This window comes from Chiloscyllium plagiosum, unplaced genomic scaffold (assembly GCF_037043375.1).
Source record: "Chiloscyllium plagiosum isolate Xiang-an unplaced genomic scaffold, Cpla_swu_hap1 HiC_scaffold_47, whole genome shotgun sequence".
NCBI lineage: Eukaryota > Metazoa > Chordata > Chondrichthyes > Orectolobiformes > Hemiscylliidae > Chiloscyllium > Chiloscyllium plagiosum.
In genome coordinates, this window is record NW_028270185.1 from 29,171,150 (window position 1) to 29,195,849 (window position 24,700).

At 46.5% G+C, this 24,700-nt stretch overlaps 1 protein-coding gene across 1 annotated transcript; it reads right to left on the bottom strand.

Annotated features, from left to right (window-relative positions):
- Positions 1-1,664: 1,664 nt before the first annotated feature.
- LOC148136037 (beta-1,3-galactosyl-O-glycosyl-glycoprotein beta-1,6-N-acetylglucosaminyltransferase 3-like) lies at positions 1,665-18,992 on the bottom strand. Its single transcript, XM_087983922.1, has 2 exons — positions 18,044-18,992; positions 1,665-4,259 (listed from the first exon to the last, which is right to left on the bottom strand). Exons 1-2 carry the CDS (start codon positions 18,809-18,811, stop codon positions 3,723-3,725), a joined length of 1,305 nt encoding a protein of 434 aa, XP_087840048.1. The 5' UTR covers positions 18,812-18,992; the 3' UTR covers positions 1,665-3,722.
- Positions 18,993-24,700: the final 5,708 nt, after the last annotated feature.

Consider the following 24,700-nt stretch of genomic DNA (forward strand, 5'->3'; position numbering starts at 1 on the left):
GGTGTCCCAGAGGTGTTCCCTGAAACGTTCCACAAGTAGGCGGCCTGTCTCCCCAATGTAGAGGAGACCACATCGGGTGCACCAGATACAGTAAATGATGTGTGTGGAGGTGCAGGTGAATTTTCAACAGATATGGAAGGATCCATTGGCACCTTGGAGGGAGGTGAGGGGGGAGGTGTGGGCACAAGTTTTGCACTTCTTGTGGTTGCAAGGGAAGGTGCCGGGAGTGGAGGTTGGACTGGTGGGGGGTGTGGTCCTGACGAGGGAGTCGGAGAGGGAGTGGTCTCTCCGGAATGCTGATAGGGGTGGGGAGGGAAATATATCCCTGGTGGTGGGGTCTGTTTGGAGGTGGCGGAAATGACAGAGGATGATACGATGTATCCGGAGGTTGGTGGGGTGGAAGGTGAGGATCAGTGGGGTTCTGTCCTGGTGGTGATTGGAGGGGCGGGATTCAAGGGCGCAGGTGCGTGAAGTGGAGGAGGTGCGGTGGAGAGCATCGTCGACTACATCGGAGGGGAAATTGTGGTCTTTGAAGAAGGAGGCCATTTGGGCTCTTCGGGAGTGGAATTGGTCTTCCTGGGAGTAAATGCGGCAGAGGCGAATGAATTGGGAGTATGGGATGGCGTTTTTACAGGGGGCAGGGTGGGAGGAGGTGTAATCTAGGTAGCTGTGGAGTCGGTCGGTGGGTTTGTAGTAAATGTCTGTGTTGAGTCGGTCGCCCGAGATAGAAATGGAAAGGTCTAGGAAGGGGAGGGAGGAGTCTGAGACGGTCCAGGTAAATTTGAGGCTGGGATGGTACTAGCTCACCAAGCTGGTAATGATCTTGTTTACTGCCCACCAGCTAGTCCTCCACCCTCCAGGACACAGCAAACACCGTGACATTCATGGTACAGTCTCTCTTAACATCGCAATGGTGTCATGAACCCGCAGAAAGCAGAGATGAGGGAGGGAGACAGAGAAATGAGATGCAAAGAGAGAGAGAGAGGAGAGAAATGGTGAGACAGAAGAGGAGAGACAGACACAATGTCTATGCCTATGAGGGAGAGAGAGCTGTGAGCGCTCACTGGGCTGAATACATCCCTAAATGATGAAACAAAATTCAGAGACAGATCTATAGTCAATGACAGTGTGGGGATGGCATTTCAAACCCATGGCCAAAGGAACAGTGATGGGAACAATGTCGAGGTGAGTTCTTCCTCTGTGCCTAACACCATTCTGTCTCTGTCCTGTGAGTGTTTGATGAGGATGGAGTGAGGGAGATTTACTCTTATCAATCCCAGGATTGTTCCTGCCCTCGATGTATACAGATGGCATTACATGTGGTATTACAGAGACAACATTTCTCTTTGTATATCTTCTGCTGTCATTGCCCTGTCAATTTTGGTGGGAGACAGATAAAATAGAGATGTCTGAGTCTTTGAAGTATGAAGCAAGCTCCATTAAACAATCCCTGGATGTTAGACTAACACGAGACATTCAAACACATAGGTCAGCTTCCGTCATTTGTATAGAAACCACCGCGAACCCCTCGATTAGATTCCGGTCTGAAACTCACTCCCTCATATTCTTTATACAAACCACCCTGAAACCCTCAGTTAGATGTGGACATCATTGCAGTGTTCTGATTTCTGTTCATTAAACAGCCATAATCATTCTCACTCAGTCCCATTTAGTTCCCATTTCTACAAGTAGATTCTATCTCATTTGTTTTCTTTTTGACTGTTTTCATTTCTATCTGCATCCAAATGACATCCAATGTCACTATTTCCGGTGTTAGTGTCTATAGTTAAAACATCTGACATCGCAATGTCCAGCATTACACTGTCCAGTGTCACAGTCTGATCTCACAGTATTTAGTGATAGTGTCCAGAGTGACAGTGTTGTAACCAGAGTGATAGTGTCATACAGGGAGTGACAATGTCCAGAGTTATTGTGTCTGGAGTTACGGTGTCCGGAGTGACACAGGAAAATGAAGCTGAACCAAAACCAGCCTCCCGATCACTGGATTTGCAACACAGTGACATTCAACCATTCAATGACCCTCAAAATCGTTCAATTGTTCCTAAACAGAATTTACAAATAACAGATCTTGGATATCAAGTTTATAACTTAATAAATTGTTCATTTCTGTTTATGTCACTTTAGCAGAACATAGATGATCATAAACCCATGCACCACTCCAATTCGCAGACAGTTAAGAGATAAACTTGTTCAGAAATTTTAATTTGCCAGTTGATAACAGTTTCAATGATCAATAGTAGGCCATCATGAAATCCTTTGATGCTGGGTTGTATTACAGGCACAAGAACTGTACACCATGTTTGAACTTAAAGTCACCAGTCAATGTGAACAAATTCTGCAGACCTGTGGAGACTAACACTCATTCCCGAAGACTCACATTCTCATCTCTGACCTTTTGACAAGTTAACAACTGGGGAAATAACTAGACAAAGTCAAACCAAAAAGAACCAGACCAGTTCCAGCAGCTTCCAAAGAAGCACTTTCACCAAGCCCAAAATCCAGTCAGAGCGAGGTCACTCATGGTTTTTGCTTTTTTCTCACCATTCTCTTTGGTTACCTGCCTGGCAGCATTCATCTCAATGACTGACCCATTCAATATCCATCCAGCTGTCAGTCCCTGAGCATAACGACATCTCGGTGCTGAAGCATCTGCTGTTTTCAGAGAGCAGTAATTCACCTGAATTACCTTTCCTGGCCAGATCCTAACAGCAAACATCAGTCTTTTGTCTCTCCAGTTTTTTTTTAAAGAAGAACTAGCCACTGTTCAAAGTTCAATTCTCAATTTGGACTCAGTTCCAAACCAAAATGAGAAAAATAAAAAAAATTGTGATGGTCACAACACTGGTCTTGCAGTGTCCAGCTGTACATGCCCACTCGTGCAGTGTTCCAGTAATGCAGTGCCCACTTGTGCAGTGTTGAGTATTATTGGCGGATGTGTCCCTGTGAGACTGGGCACAAACAACCCCATTGACCTGTGGCCAACCACTTCAACACAATGACACTTCCTGCACCACCAAATCCAAGCTATCCGACGACTGGAGGAAGAACACCTCATCTTCTGCCTTGGGACCCTCAACCACATAGCATCAACATTGACGTCACTAGTTTCCAAATCTCTCCTCTCCCCCCAACTCATCCCAGATCCAACCCTCCAAGTCGGCTCTCCCTTCTTGACCTGTCCATCTTCCTTCTTAACTATATGCTCGACCTTCCCCACCGAACAATCACAATCACACCCCAGCTGGATTTACTGAGCACCTTCCCAGCTACGTTCCCCAAAAGCCCCACCCTCACTCTATTTATCTCTCAACCCCCTTACTCCCCCACATTCCTGATGAAGGGCTTATACCTGAAACATCAGTTCTCTCCTGCTCCTGGGGTGCTGCCTGACCTGCTGTACTTTTCCAGCACCACACATTTTGACTCTCACAGTAACTAATGTTACAGTGCTAAGTCTCACAGTGCCCAGTGTTACAGTGGATAGTATTAAGGTATCCAATCTCCACAGTGTCCAACACTATAGTGCCCAGCCTCACACTGACGAGTGCTACAGTGGCCATGTTACAGCATGCAGTTTCACAGTGCCTGGCCTCCACAGCAGCCAGTGTTATAGTATACAATCTCACAGTGCCGAGTTTCACAGTGCCCAGTCTTTGTGTTTCCGATGTCTCACCCACCATCTCTACCACCATCACCGAGGTTTACTTTGTCCCAACCTCCAACACAGCCCCAGTTTTACCAAGTGTCCTGTTTCGGAGATATTCCTCCATGCACTGTACTGCCATGTTGTCCATGTTGGGGTCAAACTTATTTGCAAAGAAACATCTCTGACGGACCACCCAATGTAGATCTCCTGCCCCATACACACAAACCAAATGGCGATACTTTCCCGTGCAGGGAGGGTACAGGGCACCCCTCGCAACGTCACCAGCCTCAAAGGACCACTTTACTGCCCGGCCAAGTGTCCTGGTGGCTCCTTGGGTGTACGGGATGAAGCCAGGTACATTGGGCATTCTGTGCAGGGTAGCCCACACATGCTCGTCCGGGCTGTAGGTATCCTCCGACCACTTGAGGAAGGCCTGGATCTTGGCACTGTCAAACACATGGCCGACAAACTCTCTGGAGGCCAAGAAGTAGGCGCTGCCCACGAACATGGAGGTGCTGATGTTCGGCTGGTCTTTCAGTTGCGCCGTCAAGACGACTTGGTCGAGGGTATCGTGGTGGTATTGCCAACGTTTCTAAAAGGCAAGCGCAAGAGAAAGTGAGAGAGACGAGAAAGTAGAAATGATAGCTTTTCAACTTCGCCTGTGGCTTTTTCCCTCCCCAACTCCTCTGCACTCTCCTTGCCCCCAGCTCCAGCAAGATCCATGCACACTCCTTCTCTCAGTTACTCACCTTACAGTGGAGAATAAGGCCATTCAGCCCCTCAGGCGTTTCTCACTCCCATTGCCTAGTGCCAGTCACCTGCCAATTTCCCCATATTCCTGCCTCCCAAACCATCTCCCAATGTTCATTCGCTGAGCAAACATAAAACTTATCCTCAAGCTCTCCCAGTGGATCTGGCTTCAAAAATACACTTCAAACTGTGCCCTCTGGTCATAAAGGTTGAGAGCACCAGAAAAATAGATCCTTGAGCCCATTATGACTGCGCTGGCAAAACAGGCTCCTTGCTACTCCAGTCTCATTTTCCAGCACTGGGAAACATCACCTTTCATGCCTCACCAGTGCAATGGAGACACTTTCCTGTGGTCATCAACTCCTGGAGTGGGACTTGAACACAGAGCTTTTGCCTTAGAGAGAAGGACATGGTGTGCAGGGATATAGTTCTTTGAAAGTTGCATTGCAGATAGACAGGGTGGTGAAGTAGGTGTTTGATACCTTTACCTTCATTGGTCAGTGCATTGAATATAGGAGTTGGTATGTAATGTTGCAGCTGTAACAGAGATGGACAGAGCTCTGAAAGATAGTGGAATCAAGGATTATGGGGATAAGGCAGGAACAGGATACTGATTGTGGATGATTAACCATGTTCATAGTGAATGGTGGTGCTGGCTCGAAGGGCCGAATGGCCTACTCCTGCACGTATTGTCTATAAGTAGGAATATCTTTGACTATCTCTGATATGCCTTTGCCATTACCAAGTGTGATCTATTGTCTGTCGAGGACATTAGTGAGGCCATTTTTAAAATACTGCATACAATTCTGGTCGCCCTTCGAAAGAAAGGATGTTGTTAAACTTGAGAGGGTGCAGAAAAGATTTACCAGGATGTTGCCAAGATTGGAGGGTTTGAGCTACAGTAAGAGGTTGAATAGGCTAGGGCTATTTTCCCTGGAGTGTTGGATCCTGAGGGGTACCTTTACAGAAGTTCATAAAATCTGGAGGATCATGGATAGATGTTGAAATGATCAGCCGGATGATAGTACACTTCACACAACTTCCTTTTTCACATACATGCAAGATGACTCAACCAGCCGGGTCAAAGCCCACCCTTGCCTGGAGAGTCTGAAACAGGCAGTTGCAATCACACTTTTACACACAAATCGGCGTTTCCCTTTCACAAATTACATTTTGATTCCTAGCCTTAGCAACACAACTGATCAATCAGATCCTGATCTAGGTGCGTGACGTTTAGCATTAGATCATTGATCTTAAACTTCTACAACACCTGTTGAGTGTTGTTTCGGTCTTCCTGTCTTCTCACTTAACTGGTGCCAGTTTCAGTAAGCTAGCTCGCGTACGTACGTGCTTGGCTGCACTTTTCTGTTGCTGGTCAGAATTGTTTAGCTGACCTCCTTTTCTATTCTTGCCCCATTTTGATTCCTTCCACGTCAGCTGTATAGCCAAATGTCTTTTCCCGAGGGTGGGGGAGTCCAAAACTAGAAGCATAGGTATAAGGTAAGAGGGGAAAGACCTGAGGGGTTACTTTTTCATGCAATGGGTGATGTGTGCTTGGAATGAGCTATCAAGAGGTGGTGGAGGCAGCTGGTACAATGACAATATTTAAAAGGCATCTAGATGTGGACATGAATAGGAATAGATTAGAGAGATATGTGCCAAAGGCTGGCAAATGGGACTCAGTCAGATTGGGATGACTGGTCAGCGCAGACTGGTTGAACTGAATGGTCTGTTCCATACTGTATGATGTTATGACTCCGTGCTCTCTGGTTATTGAGGTTTAGAGGACTAAAATAATAAGTTGCCCTTCAGCCCATCATGTCTGCACTGGTCAAAAAGACAAGCTCCGAGCTATTCTCATCCCATTTTGCAGCACTTGGCCCATACCCTTGAGTGTCTCACAATAGCAATGAAGACACCTTCCTATGGCCATCAGCTCCTGGAGTAGGACTTGAATCCAAAGCTCCTCCCTCAGAGTGAAGAACACCACACATTAGATTCTCTACAGTATGGAAACAGGCCATTTGGCCCAACACGTCCACACCAATCCTCTGAAGAGCAACCCATCCACACCCATTACCCTACCCGATATGAGCAATTTAGCACGACAAATTCACCTAACCTGCACATCTTTGAACTGTGGCAGGAAACCAGAACACATGGACGAAACCCACGCAGACGTGGGGAGAATGTGCAAACTCACACAGACAGTCGCCCAAGGCTGGAATCGAACCCAGGTCTTTGGCGCTGTGAGGCAACAGTGCTAACCACTGACCCACCGTGCCACCCCTTCCGCAAGACACGACACTTTATTCATATTGTGTCAAAAGATATCTTTTATCCTCGGTCCTTGTGGCATCATGCATGGGAGATATGGATCCTTGGTTACCAAGGGGAGGATAGATTATCGATGGTATGCAGGATGTAGATGGTGGAACAGGATCAAAAGGGTTAATGGCCTACTCTTGTTCCTTGTATGTATGGGAACAGATCTCTTTTTTTTAATCCAACTAATATCGGAACTTGCCATCATCTCATACGAATGTAGTTTAGGCTTCATTTCGGTTCAATTCCTCAGATCTCCCTACCATGCCTCTAACCGAAAATCTTACATCTGCATTCCATTGCATTTTTACAATCGGTGAACAGTGAAGTATATTTCCTTGTCTTCATTACCGAGTGCTCACCCTTTACCCATTGAATAAACCTCACCCCAATCTCCTTTGTTCCAATGGGAGCATCGTTGACCTTTCCAACTGAGCCATCCAACTTAAACCCTGGCAACATTCCGTGAAGTCACCTCTTCTCCCTGTCCTGAGGGCCCTCACATCATTTTATAGTCACCGGAAATGACCACAACAATCCAACTGAGGCTAAACCAATTTGACATGCAGCATAACTCAACCATTTATTGGCATCAATGCCTCTATTTATTAAGCCTTCTGCTTTTCTATCCTCTTACGGCCTCCTTCATCTTCTAATGTTGATGAATGTTTATTGCCAGATCCCTCTAATCCTGCGCACTCTTTACGATTGTGCCATTACATTTCTATTACCTCTCCACATCCTTCTCCCAAAACATATCACCTTACACTCTTCTGTATTCCCCTCTGACTGGATGCTGTCTGTTCACTGTGGTGACTCTGGACAATTCACATCATCCTCACCATTTGCCAATCCTTCAGGTTTATCATTGCCCCGAATATGGGCATTTTTCCACATACTCCAAGATTGATATAAGACCATAAGACATAGGAGCGGAAGTAAGGCCATTCGGCCCATCGAGTCCACTCCGCCATTCAATCATGGCTGATGCGCATTTCAGCTCCACTTACCAGCGTTCTCCCCGTAGCCCTTAATTCCTCTAGACAACAAGAATCTATCAATCTCGGCCTTGAAGACATTTAGCGTCCCGGCTTCCACTGCACTCTGTGGCAATGAATTCCACAAGCCCACCACTCTCTGGCTGAAGAAATGTCTCCACATTTCTGTTCTGAAATGACCCCCTCTAATTCTAAGGCTGTGTCCATGGGTCCTCGTCTCCTCGTCTAACTGAAACAATTTCCTAGCATCCACCTTTTCCTAGCCATGTATTATTTTGTACGTCTCTATTAAGTCTCCCCTTAATCTTCTAAACTCCAACGAATACAATCCCAGTATCCTAAGCCGTTCCTCATATGTTAGACCTGTCGTTCCAGAGATCATCCGTGTGAATCTCCGCTGGACACGTTCCAGTGCCAGTATGTCCTTCCTGAGGTGTGGGGACCAAAACTGGACACAGTACTCCAAATGGGGCCTAACCAGAGCTTTATAAAGTCTTAGTAGTACATCTCTGCTTTTATATTCCAACCCTCTTGAGATAAGAGACAACATTGCATTCGCTTTCTTAATCACGGACTCAACCTGCATGTTTACCTTTAGAGAATCCTCGACTAGCACTCCCAGATCCCTTTGTGCTTTGGATCACTGACATATTGAATAAAAGCAGTCGTCTATTTAGGGCTGAGATGCAGAAACATTTCTTAACTTATAGGATAGTGAAGTTATGGAATTCTGTACCACAGAAAGCTGTGGAGTTTGAGTCATTGAATATATCCAAGAATGCGATTAACAAATATTTACGTTTCAAAAGCATCAAAGGCATGAGAGAAAGTCTTAGTATGGCATTGAGATAAAGGATTAGCCAGGATCATATAGTATGGTGGGCCTCATGTCGGGCCAAATCATCTTCTCTTGCTCCGGGTCTTGATGTTTAAAATGTCCCAATACCCATCATTCCCACCTACCAACCTGCCAACCTCTCGTCCAAAACAAAATCCATGAATCAGGGCTTGTGTTGTCAATTTTGTTGTCAAGCCATTTTTATCTAGTGCCTAGTGAAACACTTCATTGAATCCAGTTCAGACAATGTTCTCTGCATTCAAATTCTCAGCTACTTCATCAATGCATGATGCGAGGTTGGAGACTTATCTTTTGAAAACCTGCACTGGCTTCGCTTCATTAATTTGATCTAAGGCTGCAAATTGCAGCCATAACGACCAGCATCAATGTCAAGTGCATGATATAAAGTAAACTAGGATCCATGTAGTGTGAGCCTCGGAGACCCAGGTTCAAGTCGCTTCTGCTCCAGAGTTGTGCGATAACCCCTTTGAACAGTTTCATCAGTAAATGTAAGACCATTAACAAGTCGGGACAGGAGTTGGCCATTTGGTCCCTCAAGCCAGCTTCACTAGGATCATGGCTGATTCAATATTCCTCAAGTCCATGTTCTTGCCCTGTCCCCGTAACGCTTAATTCACCAACTGAGCAAGAATCTATCCATCTGAGCCTTAAATATATACAAGGACAACTCTCTGTGGCAAGGAATTCCAAAGATTCACAACCTTCTGAGAGAGGAAATTCCACCTCAGCTCAGTTTTAAACTGGTGCCCCTTTATTCTGAGACAATACCCTCCCTGGTCCTGGACTCTCCCATGAGGAGAATCATCCTTTCAGCATTTACCCAGTCAAGCCCCTTAATCCTGTCCATTTCAATGAGGACATCTGTCATTCTTCTAAACTCCAGTGAGTAGAATCCTGTTTAGCCTTTTGTTTTTAAGACAATCCCTCCATAATGGGGGCCATCCTAGTGAATATTCTCTTCACTTCCTCCAATGAAACAACATGTTTTCTTAAATAAGGTGACCAGAAGTGCTCACAGTACTCCAGATGTGCTCTCACAAGCACCTTGCACAGTTGCAGTAAGACTTTCTGACTTTTATACTCCAACCCCCCTTCAAATAAGGGCGAACATTCCACTACAGTTCTGAAGAAAAGTCACCAGACTCAAAACATTGACTCTGTTTTCTCTCCACGAATGCTACCCGACCTGCTGAGTCTCTCCAGAAATTTCTGTTTTCGTCCAATATTCCATTAGTCTTCCCAATTACCTGCTGCCCCCGTGTGCAAGCTTTCCATGTTTCATTCACTAGTTGCCCCAAGTCCCTTTGTGTTGCAGCTTTCTGAAGCTTTCTCCATTTAAATAATATTCTATTCTTTTGATTTCCCTTCCAAATGAACAACTTCACATTTTCCCACATTGCACTCCATTTGCCAACATTTTTGCCAACTTAACATATCACTATCTGTCTGTAAAGCACATAAGACAACATTTTTTACTGTAACTCGATTATACATGACAGTAATATATCAGCAAGGTTTGAGAAGGTTTGTAGCTCAGGTTGAGGTTCTAGATGTAGGTTTGCTCGCTGAGCTGGAAGGTTCACTGAAGATGTTGCCTAGTATGGTGACAAAACATCTGAAAATGAACCTTACAGCTCAACGAGCAAACCTACATCCAGAGTAATATTTCAAGTCAACCTCAGAGTACAACGGGATCTTGATCAGATGGGTTAATAGGCCAAGGAGTGCCAGATGGAGTTTAATGTCGATAAATGTGAGGTGCTCCATTTTGGTTTGGCAAATCAGGGCAGGAATAATACACTTCATGGTAAAGTCTGGGGAGTAATGATGAAACAAGAGATCTTGGAATGCAAATTCATAGTTTCTTGAAAATGGAGTCGCAGATAGACAGGGTAGTGAAGAAGTCGTTTGCCACGCTTGTCATTATTGATCAGTGCATTGTGTGTAGGAGTTGGGAGGTCATGTGGCTGAACAGGACATTGCTTTGACAATTTCTGGAATACAGCATGCAATTCTGGTCTCCCTGCTATAGGAAGGCTGTTGTGAAACTTGAAAAGGTTCAGAAAAGATTTACAAGGATGTTGCCAGAGTTGAGTGTGGAAATGCAGGAAATTGGTACTTACAGACATGATGGAATATTTACAGACATGATGGGCTGAATGGCATCCTTCCGCAAGAATTCTTTAATTCTGTGACTGGCGCAGAGGGAGATTAACTTCAAGGTTCATGTTATCAGGAGGGACACCAAAGCCCTTAGCTAAGTGGTCAGAAAATTCCCCAATCTTTACTTGAACTAAGGCATAACCTGTCTCCACCAATATCATAGCAAAAGTCAGCCATTCGTCCCTTCAAGTCTGCTCCACCATTCAAGAAGATCACTGCTCTTCTGGTTGCAATTTCAATTCCACATTTCTATCGGTTGCCCCGGGGTCCTTATCTTTTTTTAAAAAAAGGTCACCTTGCTCACCCTTTCATAACTTCATCATCTCAGCCTTCACAACTTCGTACAGAAGAGATTTACACAGTGCAACAACCCTCTCAGGGGAAAATAATTCTGCAAGGCATTGGTGAGGTCACTTTTGGAGTGATCGCCCTGCTGTTGGAAGGCTGTTGTTAAACTGCAAAGGGTGCAGAATAGATTTACAAAGATGTTGCCAGGACTGTGAGGTTTTAGTTATAAGGAAAGGCTAGATAGGCTAGGACTTTTCGCACTGGAGTATTGGAGGGTGAAGGGTGACCCATCAACCACCTTATCATGTCCCCTCAGAGAAACTTATTCATTTCAAAAAGATCTCTCAGATTTCCAAACTTAAATGTGTAAAAGCCAATTTGTTCAACCTTCCTTCATAAGATAAACCCTTCATCCCAGGAAAAAGGCAGGTGAAACTTGCTGTCAATGTAATTATTTTATGTTTTAAATGAGAGAAAAATGTACAGACTGATTCTGATGTGGTCTCATCAAGGCCTTGTATGGCAGTCTCTCCACCCCTCAGGCCTGGAAATGGGCTCTACATTTTGAAGAAAAATGTCTGTACTAATGGACTCTGGACTAGAAAGGACTCTGTTTGTTGGTAATTAACTGTCATATAGTTTGTTGGGCTTATCACCTGCACTGTCTTGCATGTCCCTGGGTCTGTCAGGTCTTACTGTGAGCTGGGAGGCTCATGGGTCGACCTGAAAGCTGTCACCCCGAGAACCGGCGAGTGGGTAGGCCATCCTGTGAACCTGAAGGTTGGTAGGCTATCCCGAAAGCCACATGGTGGGTAGGCCACCCTGATGACAGTCTCCCCGAGAGCTAGATGGTGGGTAGACCATTCTGAGCACAGTCATCCTGAAAAGGGGTAATCGGGACGGGCTGTCCTAGAGGTGGTCGAAAGCTGTGTCAGAGCAGCCGAGAGCCAGAAAGCGTGTAGGGGCGGGCTAAGATCCAGAAGGCTTGTGGGCTGCTCTGCACGCTGTCAACTCAGGGAAGGGGACAGGCTGTCCTAGAGGTGGCCGAAAGGTGTGCCAGGATAGGCCACTGGCCAGATTGGGGTGGGTGAGAGCCCAATGGTACGTAGGGGCAGACCGAGAGCTAGAAGGTGTGCAGCCATCCTCAGCGCTGTCACCCCAGGTGGGTACTGGGGCGGACAGTCCTAGAGGTGGTCGAAAGGTGTGTCAGGGCGGACCGAGAGCCGGAAGGCGCGTAGGGGCGGGCTGCCTTAGAGTGGTCGGAAGGTGGGAGGGACGGGGGCTTGCTGGGTCTGTATTGTCTGCACTTTGTCTCGTCCTTAAGCATAAATGTCATTGTTGCTGTCTTTTCATATTTGAAACTGGGATTTGTGGTTTGTCCTCAATTCCCTGTAAATTGGTTGAACAGGATGGCTTGAAGCCTAACTTTGCTGCTCCTCTCCCTTGTAAAATTGCTGTTGTATACAGCTGTAAATGTTAACTGTTGTGCTGTAACCTCTTTTTTGTACTTGTTTAATAAATTTTTTAAAAAAGGGGAATGCTCCTCTCCCTTGTAAAATTGCTTTCTCTTGTCTACATTTGTAAATGTTAACTGTTTTTGTAAACTATTTTGTAACTGTTTAATAAAATTTATAAACAGGAGATTCAGCGGTCTTCTCAATTTAGGGGACTGACTCTGTGCTGGCTGGGTCACAGTCAGTGTGTTACTGTTGGTTTCTGCTTCTTTTTTGTGTGGGGGAAACCTGATTCCTGAACTGGCATTCCTTTAGGGAGGACTGATTGTTAAACTCCTGATGTACATAATGTGTTTCAGGTGTAACTCAGTTCTCATTAGGCGATTGTTGTTTCACTGGCTGGTTACAGTCTGTGTGTTATTCTTTTCTTCACTTTTGAGAAAAGGACAATGTTAATATTGTGGTAGGGCTTAGCCCTTGGACACTAGTTTTCTTTGTTTTTTGTATGTGCCCTCACTGTTTTTGGTGTTTGGACTGAGCCCTTGTGGAAGACTGAGCCCTTGTGGAAGAGGAGCTGTTCCTGTGGGGAGGCCTAGCCCTGAGACTGGGCCTCTGAAGATTGAACATCTGTGTGTGTGCTGGGAGGTGAGCACTTGCTGTATCCTGGAGTTTGGGAGAAGACATTCCCTTCAGGAGTGGACCAAAACCCCTGTGAGTTAACCATCTTTACAATGTACTGTGTTCCTGTGAGTGGGCCTGGCTCTCCAAGGATGTGCCAGGACTCCATGGAGACTGAACACCTGTGTGCTGTGGGGTGTGCAATTGCTGTCTTTGGGAGTGGACTCTGCCCTTGGTTGTAGACCCTGTTTTTAGCAGTGGACTCTATTTCTGCACTGTCTTGTGTGTTCCTGGGTCTGGCAGGCCTTACTGTGAGCTGGGACATTCATGGGTCGTCTTGAAAGCTGTCACCCTGAGAACCAGAGGGAGGGTAGGCCAGTTGCCAGTTGCCCCTAAAGCCAGTAAGTGGGTAGGACATTCTGAGCGCTGTCGTCCTGAGAAGGGGTAATCTGGATGGGCTGTCCTAGAGGTGGTCGGAAGGTGTCTCAGACCAGTCAAGAGCCAGAAGGCGCATAGGGGCGGGCTGAGATCCGGAAGGCTTGTGGGCTACCCTGCACTCTGTTGTCCCTGGGAAGGGGACGGGCTGTCCTAGAGGTGCTGGAAGGTGTGCCGGGGTAGTCCACTGGCCGGACGGTGCATTAGGGTGATGAGAGCCCAATGGTAATTAGGGGCGGACCGAGAGCCAGAAGGTACATAGGGGCGGGCTGCCTTAGAGCGGCTGGAAGGTGGGAGAGATTGGGGTGGGGGTGGGAGACTTGCTGGCTTTTTGAGGGTCTGTATTGTATGCGCTGTTTCTTACATAAGTGGACTGTCTCATATGTATGAATGTCATTGTTACTGTTTGTAATGATTGAAATTGGGATTTGAGGTTTGTCCTCATTTCCCTGAAAACCCGGTTGAATGTCAGGGTTTGGGGCTTGGCTTTGTCATTTCCCTCCCTTGTAAAATTGCTGTTTCTCTGTATACAGCTGTAAATGAAATTGTTTGTATAAACTGTGAATTGTTTAATAAAATATAAATAAACAGGACTGTCTGTTTCCTTTCTTCCTGGTGATGGAATATAAATTGTGAGGAGCAATTATAACTGTTATCTGCGAAAATCACAAAGCTGAATCATGAAAGAGGAAGGGGAATGTAGGTTAAGCTAGATATGCTTGTACAAACAGTTATAAGCATCTGTTTCCCACTTCTGCAAAAACAAAAACCACAATCAAGCGGTCATAAGGCTCAGTGTGGACGAAGAATGAGAGGAAATGTTGCTTTAGCAAGCAAGGAAGCAGATGGCAGTGATAGGATATACGCTAACAATAGACCACAGAGGGATATGGTGAAATGGCCAAGCAAAACCTGTACTGTTACGCACAAGGCCAGATAAGGCAAGAGATAAACAAGAGGAATGGGCACTGGGTTTAGAGTAGTGGGAGGAGGGAAAGAGAAATGTAATTGTACCAAGGTTTTGTACTGTGCGCCTACCTTGTAGACACCACTCTTGCAAGAGTATATCAAATGATACTGCTGCTGCAGATCTTGTCTTGGACTGAAATTATTGAAGTGAGTAGGTTCTATTTCCCACATAAATTAAGATTTAAACACTTGTTTTTCACTGCATCTGACACCTACACACATGACATGGGTACTAGGGAAAAATAAGCATGACTCCTGTCGGGTGGTAGTGGAAGAAAAATAAACAGGCATGTCAAGAGATCTGCTCACTGAGAGCTGGCTCTAGGGGAGCTGGATCAGCATATGAAGGACTCTTCAATCCTCTTGAGGAGAGGAGACTGACTTCAAAATAGCCTCAATGTGTCTTATGTGCTGCTGTTGGTGTCTTCCTACTGAGGAGTTTATTTTTAATTTTTTTTTCATAAGTTTGTTGTGATTTGTTTTCTGGAGTTTCTTTCTGCTTATTTCTGTTAATTTGAAGCTGTGCTCAGCTGCACAGGCAGCTACTACCACCATTACTGCTACAGTCTGGGCCTGCTCCTGCTACTGAAGCCTAGGCCTCGCCTGCACCCCTGCTGCTGCTGCCTGGGCCTACCTACACCTGGGGACGACTTCGACCGCTACTCCTGAGGCTGCTTCTGAAAAAAAAATAAACAGGACGATCAGAGCTGGCTCTGAGGAAGCTGGATCTGTGTCAACGACTCCATGTGTAAACAAAAGGGTGAGTTGGTGACTGGATAATGGCCTCTGTGAAGTTATTCCTGATGTCTGGGTTTCCTGCTCCTCGAATGCTGCCTGACCTGCTATGCTCTTCCAACACTGTTCTATTTTGCCTGTAATCTCCAGCATCTGCAGTACCCACTTACAGTCATAGACATGTACAGCATGGAAACAGATCCTTCCATCTTACTAGATATCCCGACCCAATCCAGTTCCACCTGCCAGCACCCGGCCCATATCCCTCCAAATCTTTCCTATTCATATACCCATCCAAATGCCTATTAAATGTTGCAATTGTACCAGCCTCCACCACATCCTCTGGCAGCTCATTCCATACGCGTGCCATACTCTCCATGAAAATGTTGCTCCTCAGGTCTCTTTTATATCTTTTCCCTCTCACCCGAAACCTATGCCCTCTAGTTCTGGACTCGCTGACCCGAGGGAAAAGACTTTGTCGATTTATCCTATCCATGCCCCTCATAATTTTGTAAACCACTATAAGGTCACCCCTCAGCCTCCGACACTCCAGGGAAAACAGCCTCAGCCTGTTCAGCCTCTCCCTATCGCTCAAATCCTCCAACCCTGGCAACATCCTTGTAAATTATTTTGGAATCCTTTCAAGTTTCACAACATGTTTCCAATAGGAAGGAGACCAGAATTGCACGCAATATTACAACAATGGCCTAACCAATGTCCTGTACAGTCGCAACATGATCTCCCAACTCCTGTAATCCATAATCTGATCAATAAAGGAGCATATACCAAACACTGCCTTCACTATTCTATTTACCTGCGACTCCGCTTTCAAGGATGTATGAACCTGCACTCCAAGGTCTCTTTGTTCAGCAACACTCCCGAGGGCCTTACCATTAAGTGTATAAGTCCTGCTACGATTTGCTTTCCCAAAATGCAGCACCTCGCATTTATCTGAATTAAACTCCATCTGCCACTTCGCAGCCCATTGGCCCATCTGGTCCAGATCCTGTTGTAATCTGAGGTAACCCTCTTCGCTGTCCACTACACCTTTAATTTTGGTGTCATCTGTCAACTTACTAACTGTACCTCTTTTGCTCGCATCCAAACCGACTAATCGTGGACATCTACTACAAACCCACCAACTCCCACAGCTACCTGGAATACACCTCCTCCCACCCTGCCACTGTCAAAACACTATCCCTTATTCCCAATTTCTCTGCCTCTGTTGCATCTATTCCCAGGAGGACCAATTCCACCACAGAACATCCCACCTGGTGTCCTAGCATAAAAACTACAATTTCCTCTCTCACATGGTTGACAATGCCCTCCAGTGCATCTGCTCCATTTCCTGTACCTTCACCCTTGAACCACACCCCTCCCAATGCAACGGGGACAGAACCCCTTTGTCCTCACCTTCTACCCCACCAACATCCGGATACATTGCATTATCCTCCACAACTTCTGTCACTTACAAACAGACCGCACCATTAGGGACATATTTCCCTCTGCACTCCACCTGCATTTCAAAGACTATTCCCTCTGCAACTCCCTTGTCAGATCCACACCCCCCACCAACCCACCCTCCCCTTCTGGCACCTTCCCTGGCCTCTGAAAAGTGCAAAACTTGCACCCACACCTCCGTCCAAGGCTCCAAAGGATCCTTCCACATCTGACAAATATACTTGTACCTCCACCAATGTCATCTACTGCATCCATTGCACCCAAGGTGGTGTCCTCTACATCGGGGAGACAGAACTCTTACTTGCGGATTGTTTCAGAGAACACCAACCAACCTCACCACCCCGTGGCTGAACACTTTAACTCCCCCTCCCACCAAGGGAATGCAGGTCCAGGGCCTCCTCCATCACAAAACCCTTACCAGCTGATGCCTGGATATTCCACCTTGGAACCCTACAATCAAGCGGATCAATGTCGATTTCACTAGTTTAATCATTTCCCCAACCCAATTTATCGCAGTCCCCAGCCTCCAACTCAGCACCACCCTCCTGACTGGTCCATCTTCCTTCCCACCTGTCCACTTGACCTTTCACACCCCACGCACACCCCTTCCGCATACCTTCATCTATCACATTCCCAGCTACCTTCCACCCCCAGCCCCACACCCATTCCGCTTCTCTCTCGGCTCCTTGTTCCACAAGCCTCATTCCTGATGAAGGGCTTATGTACGAAACATTGATTCTTCAGATGCTGCCTGACCCGCTGTGCTTTTCCAGTGCCACACTCTTGACTCTGATCTCCAGCATCTGTAGTCCTCACTTTCTCCTGCACTCTTAACCTACCGACATTCCTGTATACTCTCGTAATCAGTTTATATCCCTCCTTATCCCAGGCCCAGCCCTCTCTTTCTACCCCATCCCTTTCACCTGCCCATCTTCCCTTTCGCTCATCTGCTCCACCCCACCCACTGTCTAATCACAGCCACCTTCGCCCTGCATCCACCAATCGCCATCCCACCCACCTTTCCCCAGCCCCACACCCCCATTTATTCTGCAGCCCCTTCCTCTCCCCGGGTTCTGATGAAAGTTTCCGACCTGAAACGTCAATTGCTCTTCTATTCTGTTTGCAGCTCAACTCTCCAACTCTTCTATATTCCTTTGTACATTCTGAACCTCCCTCCATGCAATTGAACTGTTTTAACAACCCTGTCTCTCTTTGTACAGGCAGGAGTGAAGGACTGGAGGGGAGAGAGAGAGATGATGGAGGGAGGGAGGATGGAAAACACTTGGATGAAGAGAGGCCCAGCAAACAGGAAGGCGGTTACCTTTTTGAACCCTGGTGCAGGATCCGACTCAATCACATTGGAGCCGTTTAGAGCTCTGAGGCTGCGGACTATCTCCCGGTTGGTCTTCAGGGGGAAGTCTTGGCCACACACATTGATGAAGTACCTCCAGGGGACAGGGCTCTCCAGCAGCTCCTTCATGCAGTTGAGATCCGCCTGAACTCTGCTCCAGCCAGCATAGGTGACCCACTCCAGCTTGGCTGCAACAAAGACATTGTGGAAACACGAAGCGATGGCCCGAACGGCCGCATGAAATTGACTCGGGGATTTGCGGTCCATGTGGATACAGTAGACATTCTGTGGGGTGTAAATGCTCCGTAGAAGCCTCTCGAATATCTCAATGCTCTGGTGGATGACCATGGAGTAAGCCAAGGGGAAGTGTTCCTCCTCAGGGCTCAGGGGGACAGTGATATACTTGCGGGCCCTCACAAACGATCTGCAATTTCGGGTCATGTTCAGATAATCTCCCTCAGTGACGGCTTGGTGCTTGAGGGAGACAGTAATGGAGTTGAGGAGGGCCCTTTCCACCTCCTGCCTGTCCCCCTGGATGATCTGCCAGCAGGTGGAGTTCTCCTCGACCAGGAGGAGATGTTCCTGCATTGGACTGGCGCCTGGTTTCACCAGCCTAAGGGTCAGCCAGCCCCCTCCTTTCTGGACCAGCAGCCATTGGCACAACAAGACCACACTGAGCACACACAGCGTTGATCTGAGGCGCGACCAGTGGGCACAACGCTGGCTCAGCTTGGGCATAGCACTTTCCAGGGGGCAGTGTCCCCAGCCTATAGGCGATAGGCAAATGCAGAATGGATGCTCTCTGTGCTGGGCAGCACTGCCTCCACCAGGCCGTGGGGAAGGAGTGACTGCAATTTGCTGGAGAGGTCGCAGCAGTCAGTCCCCTCCTTGTTAGACTCTTGTCTTCCTTTTCCCTAAGATTCAACAATGACTCGACTTTCACTCCCTCTCCCCCCGGAACTGCTCTCCCTCTGGAATTCCTCTCCCACTTTAACACCTCTCCCTCTCTCTGTGACCCCTTTGTAACCCCTCTCCCTCTAATAACCCCTATCCCTTTGTAATCCCTCTCCTCCACTAACTCATCCCTCTCCCTCAGTAACTCCTCTCTCCCTCTGTGACTTCTCTCTCTCGTTCCTCTCTCTCTGTAACTTCTCTCTCACTCTCTCTCACACACACATTAACTCCTCTCTCTCTTTCTCTGTCCCTCAGTAACTCCTCTCTTCCCTTTCTCGGTAACTCTCTCGGTAACTCCTCTCCCTCTCTCTCACACACACACACTAACGTCTCTCACTCTTTCTCTGTCCCTCAGTAACTCCTCTCCTCCCTCTCTCGGTAACTCTCTCCCTCTCGGTAACTCCTCTCCCTCTCTCTGTCTCTCTCAGTAACTCCTCCCGTCCTCCTCTGGATGAAACCCAGTCAATGTTCCGTTGTTCCTCTCTCGGAGTCCGGGCTCCTCTCGCTCCTGTCTGCCTGCCTGGCTACAAGCGTTTCCTTCCCCAGTCTCTGCTTCTCTCCGGCCGTTTCTGGACCGATGTTGCCGGGTGGAGTAAATGAGAGGATCGCGATGGTGTGCAGTCTGGATCAGAGAACCTATAACCAGAGAGACACAGAGCCAGCCAAGCCCAATAACCCACGCCCCAGCCTGAGCTGAGATGCTCTTTCAACAATGTGGGAGGGGTAACCCTTGGATGAAGAGAGGACCAGGAGACGGGAAGGTGGTTACCTGTTTGTATTGTGACTCTTAACTGCCCTCTGGGCTATTAGGGATGGCCAATAAACACTGGCCTGGCCAACGGTGCCCCCATCCCATGAATTTATTGAAAAAAAAGTGACAATAGTAAGTCAAATTAAATCAAACTTCACCACTCGTCATCTCTCTCTCTCTCTGATGCGAAATTGGAATTATGCTGATTTGACCGTTCATAATAAAGCTGTGAATCTGAGCACAGCAAGTTGATATGAATCAAAAAAAATTCCCCGACCGAGAGTGACTCAGAGGTTAGCATTGCTGGAGCACAGTGCCAGGGAACCAGAGTTTGATTCCAGCCTTGGATGGCTGTGTGGAGTTTTGCATGTTGTCTGCTTGGGTAACCTTTGGGTGCTCTGATTTCAAAGATGTTCAAGTTAGGTGGATTGGCCATGCTGAATTGCCCATAATGTCCAGGGATGTGCAGGCGGTGTGGGTTACCATAGCCAAACACACACACACTCCTGCAGGTTTAGGCAATGCTCAATCTAATGCAACATCCTGGTGGATCTCCTTTGCCCTCCCTCCAGTACAATCACATCCTTCCTATAATGTGGTGCCCAGAACTGCACACAATATTCCAGCTGTAGTCTCACCAAAATCCTGTAAAGCTCCAACATGACACCTCTCTGCTCATGTATTCAGTGGCTTTGACCCTTCTTAATTCCCTTACCTGTCTATCCTGCCGCCTTCATGGATGGCTGGACACACAAATCAGGATCCGTCTAATCTTCTGTGCTTGCCAGTGTCCTCCTATTTAACATGTATTCCCTTGCCATGTTAGTCCTCCGGAAATGCACGTCACAGAAATTTGGGCATTCAGTAGCACAGAATGGAGAAAAACAAACGACTGGCTCAAGAGCTGGCATCTTTTAAACATTGTAACTGTGTCCACATACATTACTTCATCTGGAAGTTCATTCCATCACAAACCACTCTGGGGAATAAAGAGTTGCTCCTCAATCTTTAAATCTTTTTCCTCTGACCTTACAAATATGGCCCTGAGTCTGAACTCCCCCACACTAGGGAAAAGACCCTTCTCATTCACCTTATCAATCACTGTCATGATTTTATAAACCTCAACAAGGTCACCCCTCAATTTTCTATGCTGCAGTGAAAACACGTACAGTGCTGATCACCACCCAACCAGAAGGATGTGGATCCTTTAGAGAGGGGACAGAAAATGTTTACTAGGACGTTGCCTGGAATGGGGGATTTTACCTGTGAAGAAAGATTGGAAAAAATTGGGCTTGTTTCCACTAGAATGCAGGAGGTTGAGGGGGCGACCTTATAGAAGTTTATAAGATTGTGAATGGCATAGATACTGTGGAAAGTATGAGGCCTTTTCTCAGGGTGGAAGAGTCAGTTACTCGGGGACACAAGTTCAAGGTGGAGGGGTCAGGGGGGTGTTTAAAAGAGATATGCGAGGCATGTTTATCATGGAAAGGGTGGTGAGTTCATGGAACACACTGCCAGAACAGACAATGGAAACAGACACAATTGTACTTTCAAGAAGCATCCAGCAGCAGGCATGAATAGGAAGGGAACAAGGGAATACGGATCCTGTAAGCGAAGACAGTTTAAATATGGAAGGCAAAATGTGTCAGTGTAGGCTTGGAGGGTTGAAGGGTCTGTTCCTGTGCTGTAATGTTCTTTGTAAAATGTCCCCAGATTCTCCAGTCTATTTTTATATCTCAAACCCTGCACTCCTGGCAACATCCTGGTAAATCTTTTCTGAACCGTCTCTAGTTTAATAATATTCTTCCTACAGCAGCGTGAGCAGAACAGGACACAATCTTCCAGAACTGGTCTTACCAACTTCCTGTCCAACCTCAGCACACCATCCCAACTCCAATATTCAGAGACCTGAACAATGAATGTCATCACTCTCCATCTGGCATTGTTTCACCCTGACTCCCCTTGTAACTGTCCACATCTCGCTGGGACACTGATGTGAAACATCTTGGCTCTTTGACTGATTCGACCAAGTCTCATTTCCTACTGTTCCTGTGTATCCCTCAGAACAGGAATGTAATGTGCATTCCCATGGCAACATAACGATGACATACTTGTTTGTGGATTCACATGAAACGGGCATCACTGACTGGGACAACCTTGTTAGCCATCCCCCTAATCTCCACGGCATAAATGATGAGGAACTCTCCTCTTTAAACTCACTGTCCTTGTGTTTTAAGAACCCTGACCACAAATGCAAAGTCACATGGGAGAGAGTTCCAGGATTCTGTCCCAGAAAAACTGAAGGAAGGATGATTAATTTCAAAGTTGGGATTAAGGGTGAAGTGGAGAGTAACTGCAGAAGAAGTAGTGTTGAGTCATATTGCTGGCCTTGTCTTCAAGGTAATATTGATGTTGGGTTTACAAGGTGCGGTTGAGGGACCCTTCCGGAATTACTCTAGTAAATCCACAACAGGTATAACATTGTTTCCAGGAAAAAATGGACAGACTTCATCAGAGAAAGGAAATGCAAATTGCTCAAAGTCTTATGAGATGATAACATGGAGGGCCCAAGCAGCTGAAGGCCGGTGGAGTGATGGAATTAGGGAATGGTCAAGAGGCTGGAATCGCAGAAGGGCTGACATCATGGAGTGATAATGAGCATTGATGTTACAGCTAAGAGAGGGTTATTGGGACTGGAGGAGGTTTCAGAGATAGGGTGGGGTATAGGGGGTGGAGGAGGTTCTAGAGATAGAGAAGGTGTCAGGGCTGAATGAGGTTACAGAGATAGGGAGGAGTGTACTGGGTGGAGGGGGTTATAGAGATGTACAATGCAGAAACAGTCCCATCAATCCAACTTGTCCATGCCTACCAGTTCTCCTAACCTAATCTTGACTCAATTGCCCGCACTTGGCCCATATCCCTCTGCACCTTTCCTCGTCATATACCAATCCAGATGCCCTTTAAATGCTGTAATTGTACCAGCCTCCACCACTTCCTCTGGCAGCTCATTCCATACATGCACCACTCCTCAGCCCATTGGCCCATCTCATCAAGATCCTGTTGTACTCTGAGGTAACCTTCTTTGCCATCCACTACACCTCTAGTTTTGGTGTCATCTGCAAACTTACTAACTGTATGCCCTATGTTCACATCCAAATCATTGTATAAATGATGAAAAGCAGTGGACCCAGCACCGATCCTTGTGGCACACCACTGTCACAGGCCTCGAGTCTGAAAAGCAACTCTCGGCCACCGCCCGTCTTTTACCTCAAAGTCAGTTCTGTATCCAAATGGCTAGTTCTGCTTGTACTCCATGAGATCTAACCTTGCTAACCAGTCTACAATGGGAATCCTTTTCGAGGGCCTTACTGATGTCCACATAGATTGCGTCTACCGCTCTGCCCTCATCAAATTCTCTTTGTTACTTCTCTGAACAAACTCAGTCAAGTTAGCGAGACATGATTTCCCACACACAAAGCCATGTTGACTATTCCTAATCAGTCCTTGCCTTTCCAAATACATATAAATCCTGTCCGTCAGGATTCCCCCTAACACCTTGCCCGCCACCAATCTCAGGCTTCCTGGTCTATAGCATCTCTCAGCTTTAAAGCATCACCTTTTCATTCTGAAGCTATGTCCTCTGGTTCTAGTCTCTCCTACTCGTGGAAACACCTTTCCATATCCAGTCTACCACGGGGCCTCAGTATTCTGCAAGTTTCAATCAGATCTCCCTCACTCTTCTGAATTCCATTGAGTCCAGACCCAGATCCTCAGCCACTCCTCATGTGACAAATCTTTCATTCCTGGGATCATTCTTATAAAATGCCTCAGGAATGCTCTTAACTTACTATTGTGAGAGATGACATTACACTGAATTACATATTTTGACTGCAGGCTATAAAACCACCGAACTTTAGCAGCAAGCTATGTTAGTGTCCCTTTCTCACTGACTGCTGCTATCTCCTCAGCAGTTTGAAGGGTCTATGATATGTAGATACTAGACAGTACAAACTGAGCGGACACATCTCTCTGTAATGAGAACAACCATGTTCTACTCAGACTATGTGGACTTTACCTTTACCTTCACCAAGCATATGTTAATATGATTAAGAAAACATTTACTCAACAACAGGAATGTTGGATGATTACAAAAATAACTTGGTCCACATATATTTTGCCTGAACCATGGTTGCTACCATATAACCAAAAACAATTATACATGAGGAAGTCTAAACCCAGTTTATTCATCCAAGACGTGTGTTGCAATTAAGTGCTTTCTGTTTTCTTGTCTTTGACAGTGCATTACCCTATAATGTCGGTATGTGTGCTCTCATGTATGTTCACCCTGTTCAATGTCCTTGCTTTTATCTTCATCTTCACTCTCAGAAGATTACTGCTGATCCCCTATTTCCTCTGCTGACAGTCCACACTCTGTTTGTCAACTGCACTTGAGAAAGGCATAGTGCACCATTTCTGATCTATACTGCAATGCCCCACTGGAGCTTCCAACTCAGCTTGAAGTGGTTGAGTTATGATTGTTCAACTATGGCCCTGGTGGAAGCATGGGCAGTGTTGTATCTTCATTTTCCCGTTGCCTCAGGGACGCACTACCCCCTTGATAGCATTCATAGGCCCTTATTTCAAGGAGATTGGAGTGTAAGAGTAGGGAAGACTTACTGCAACTGACAAAGGTACTGGTGAGACCACATAGAGTCATACAACATGGAAACAGACCGTCCGTTCCAACAAAGCCTTGCCGAACATTATCCCAAACTAAACTAGTTCCACCTGCCTGCTCCTGGCCTATAGCGCTCCAACCCTTTCCCACTCAAGTACTTATCCAAATGTCTTTTAAACCTTATAATAGTACCCACATCCTCCCTTTTCTCAGGAAGTTCATTCCTGTTTGTTTTTTTAGCCTT

What these genes read in the sequence shown, in the direction of transcription:
- LOC148136037 (XM_087983922.1), bottom strand. Translation starts at nt 18,811, where the DNA reads ATGCCCAAGCTGAGCCAGCGTTGTGCCCACTGGTCGCGCCTCAGATCA. An exon ending in CTGCACCAGGGTTCAAAAAG is followed by an intron (nt 4,260 to 18,043) that starts GTAACCGCCTTC and finishes CTTGCCTTTTAG; the next exon opens with AAACGTTGGCAATACCACCA.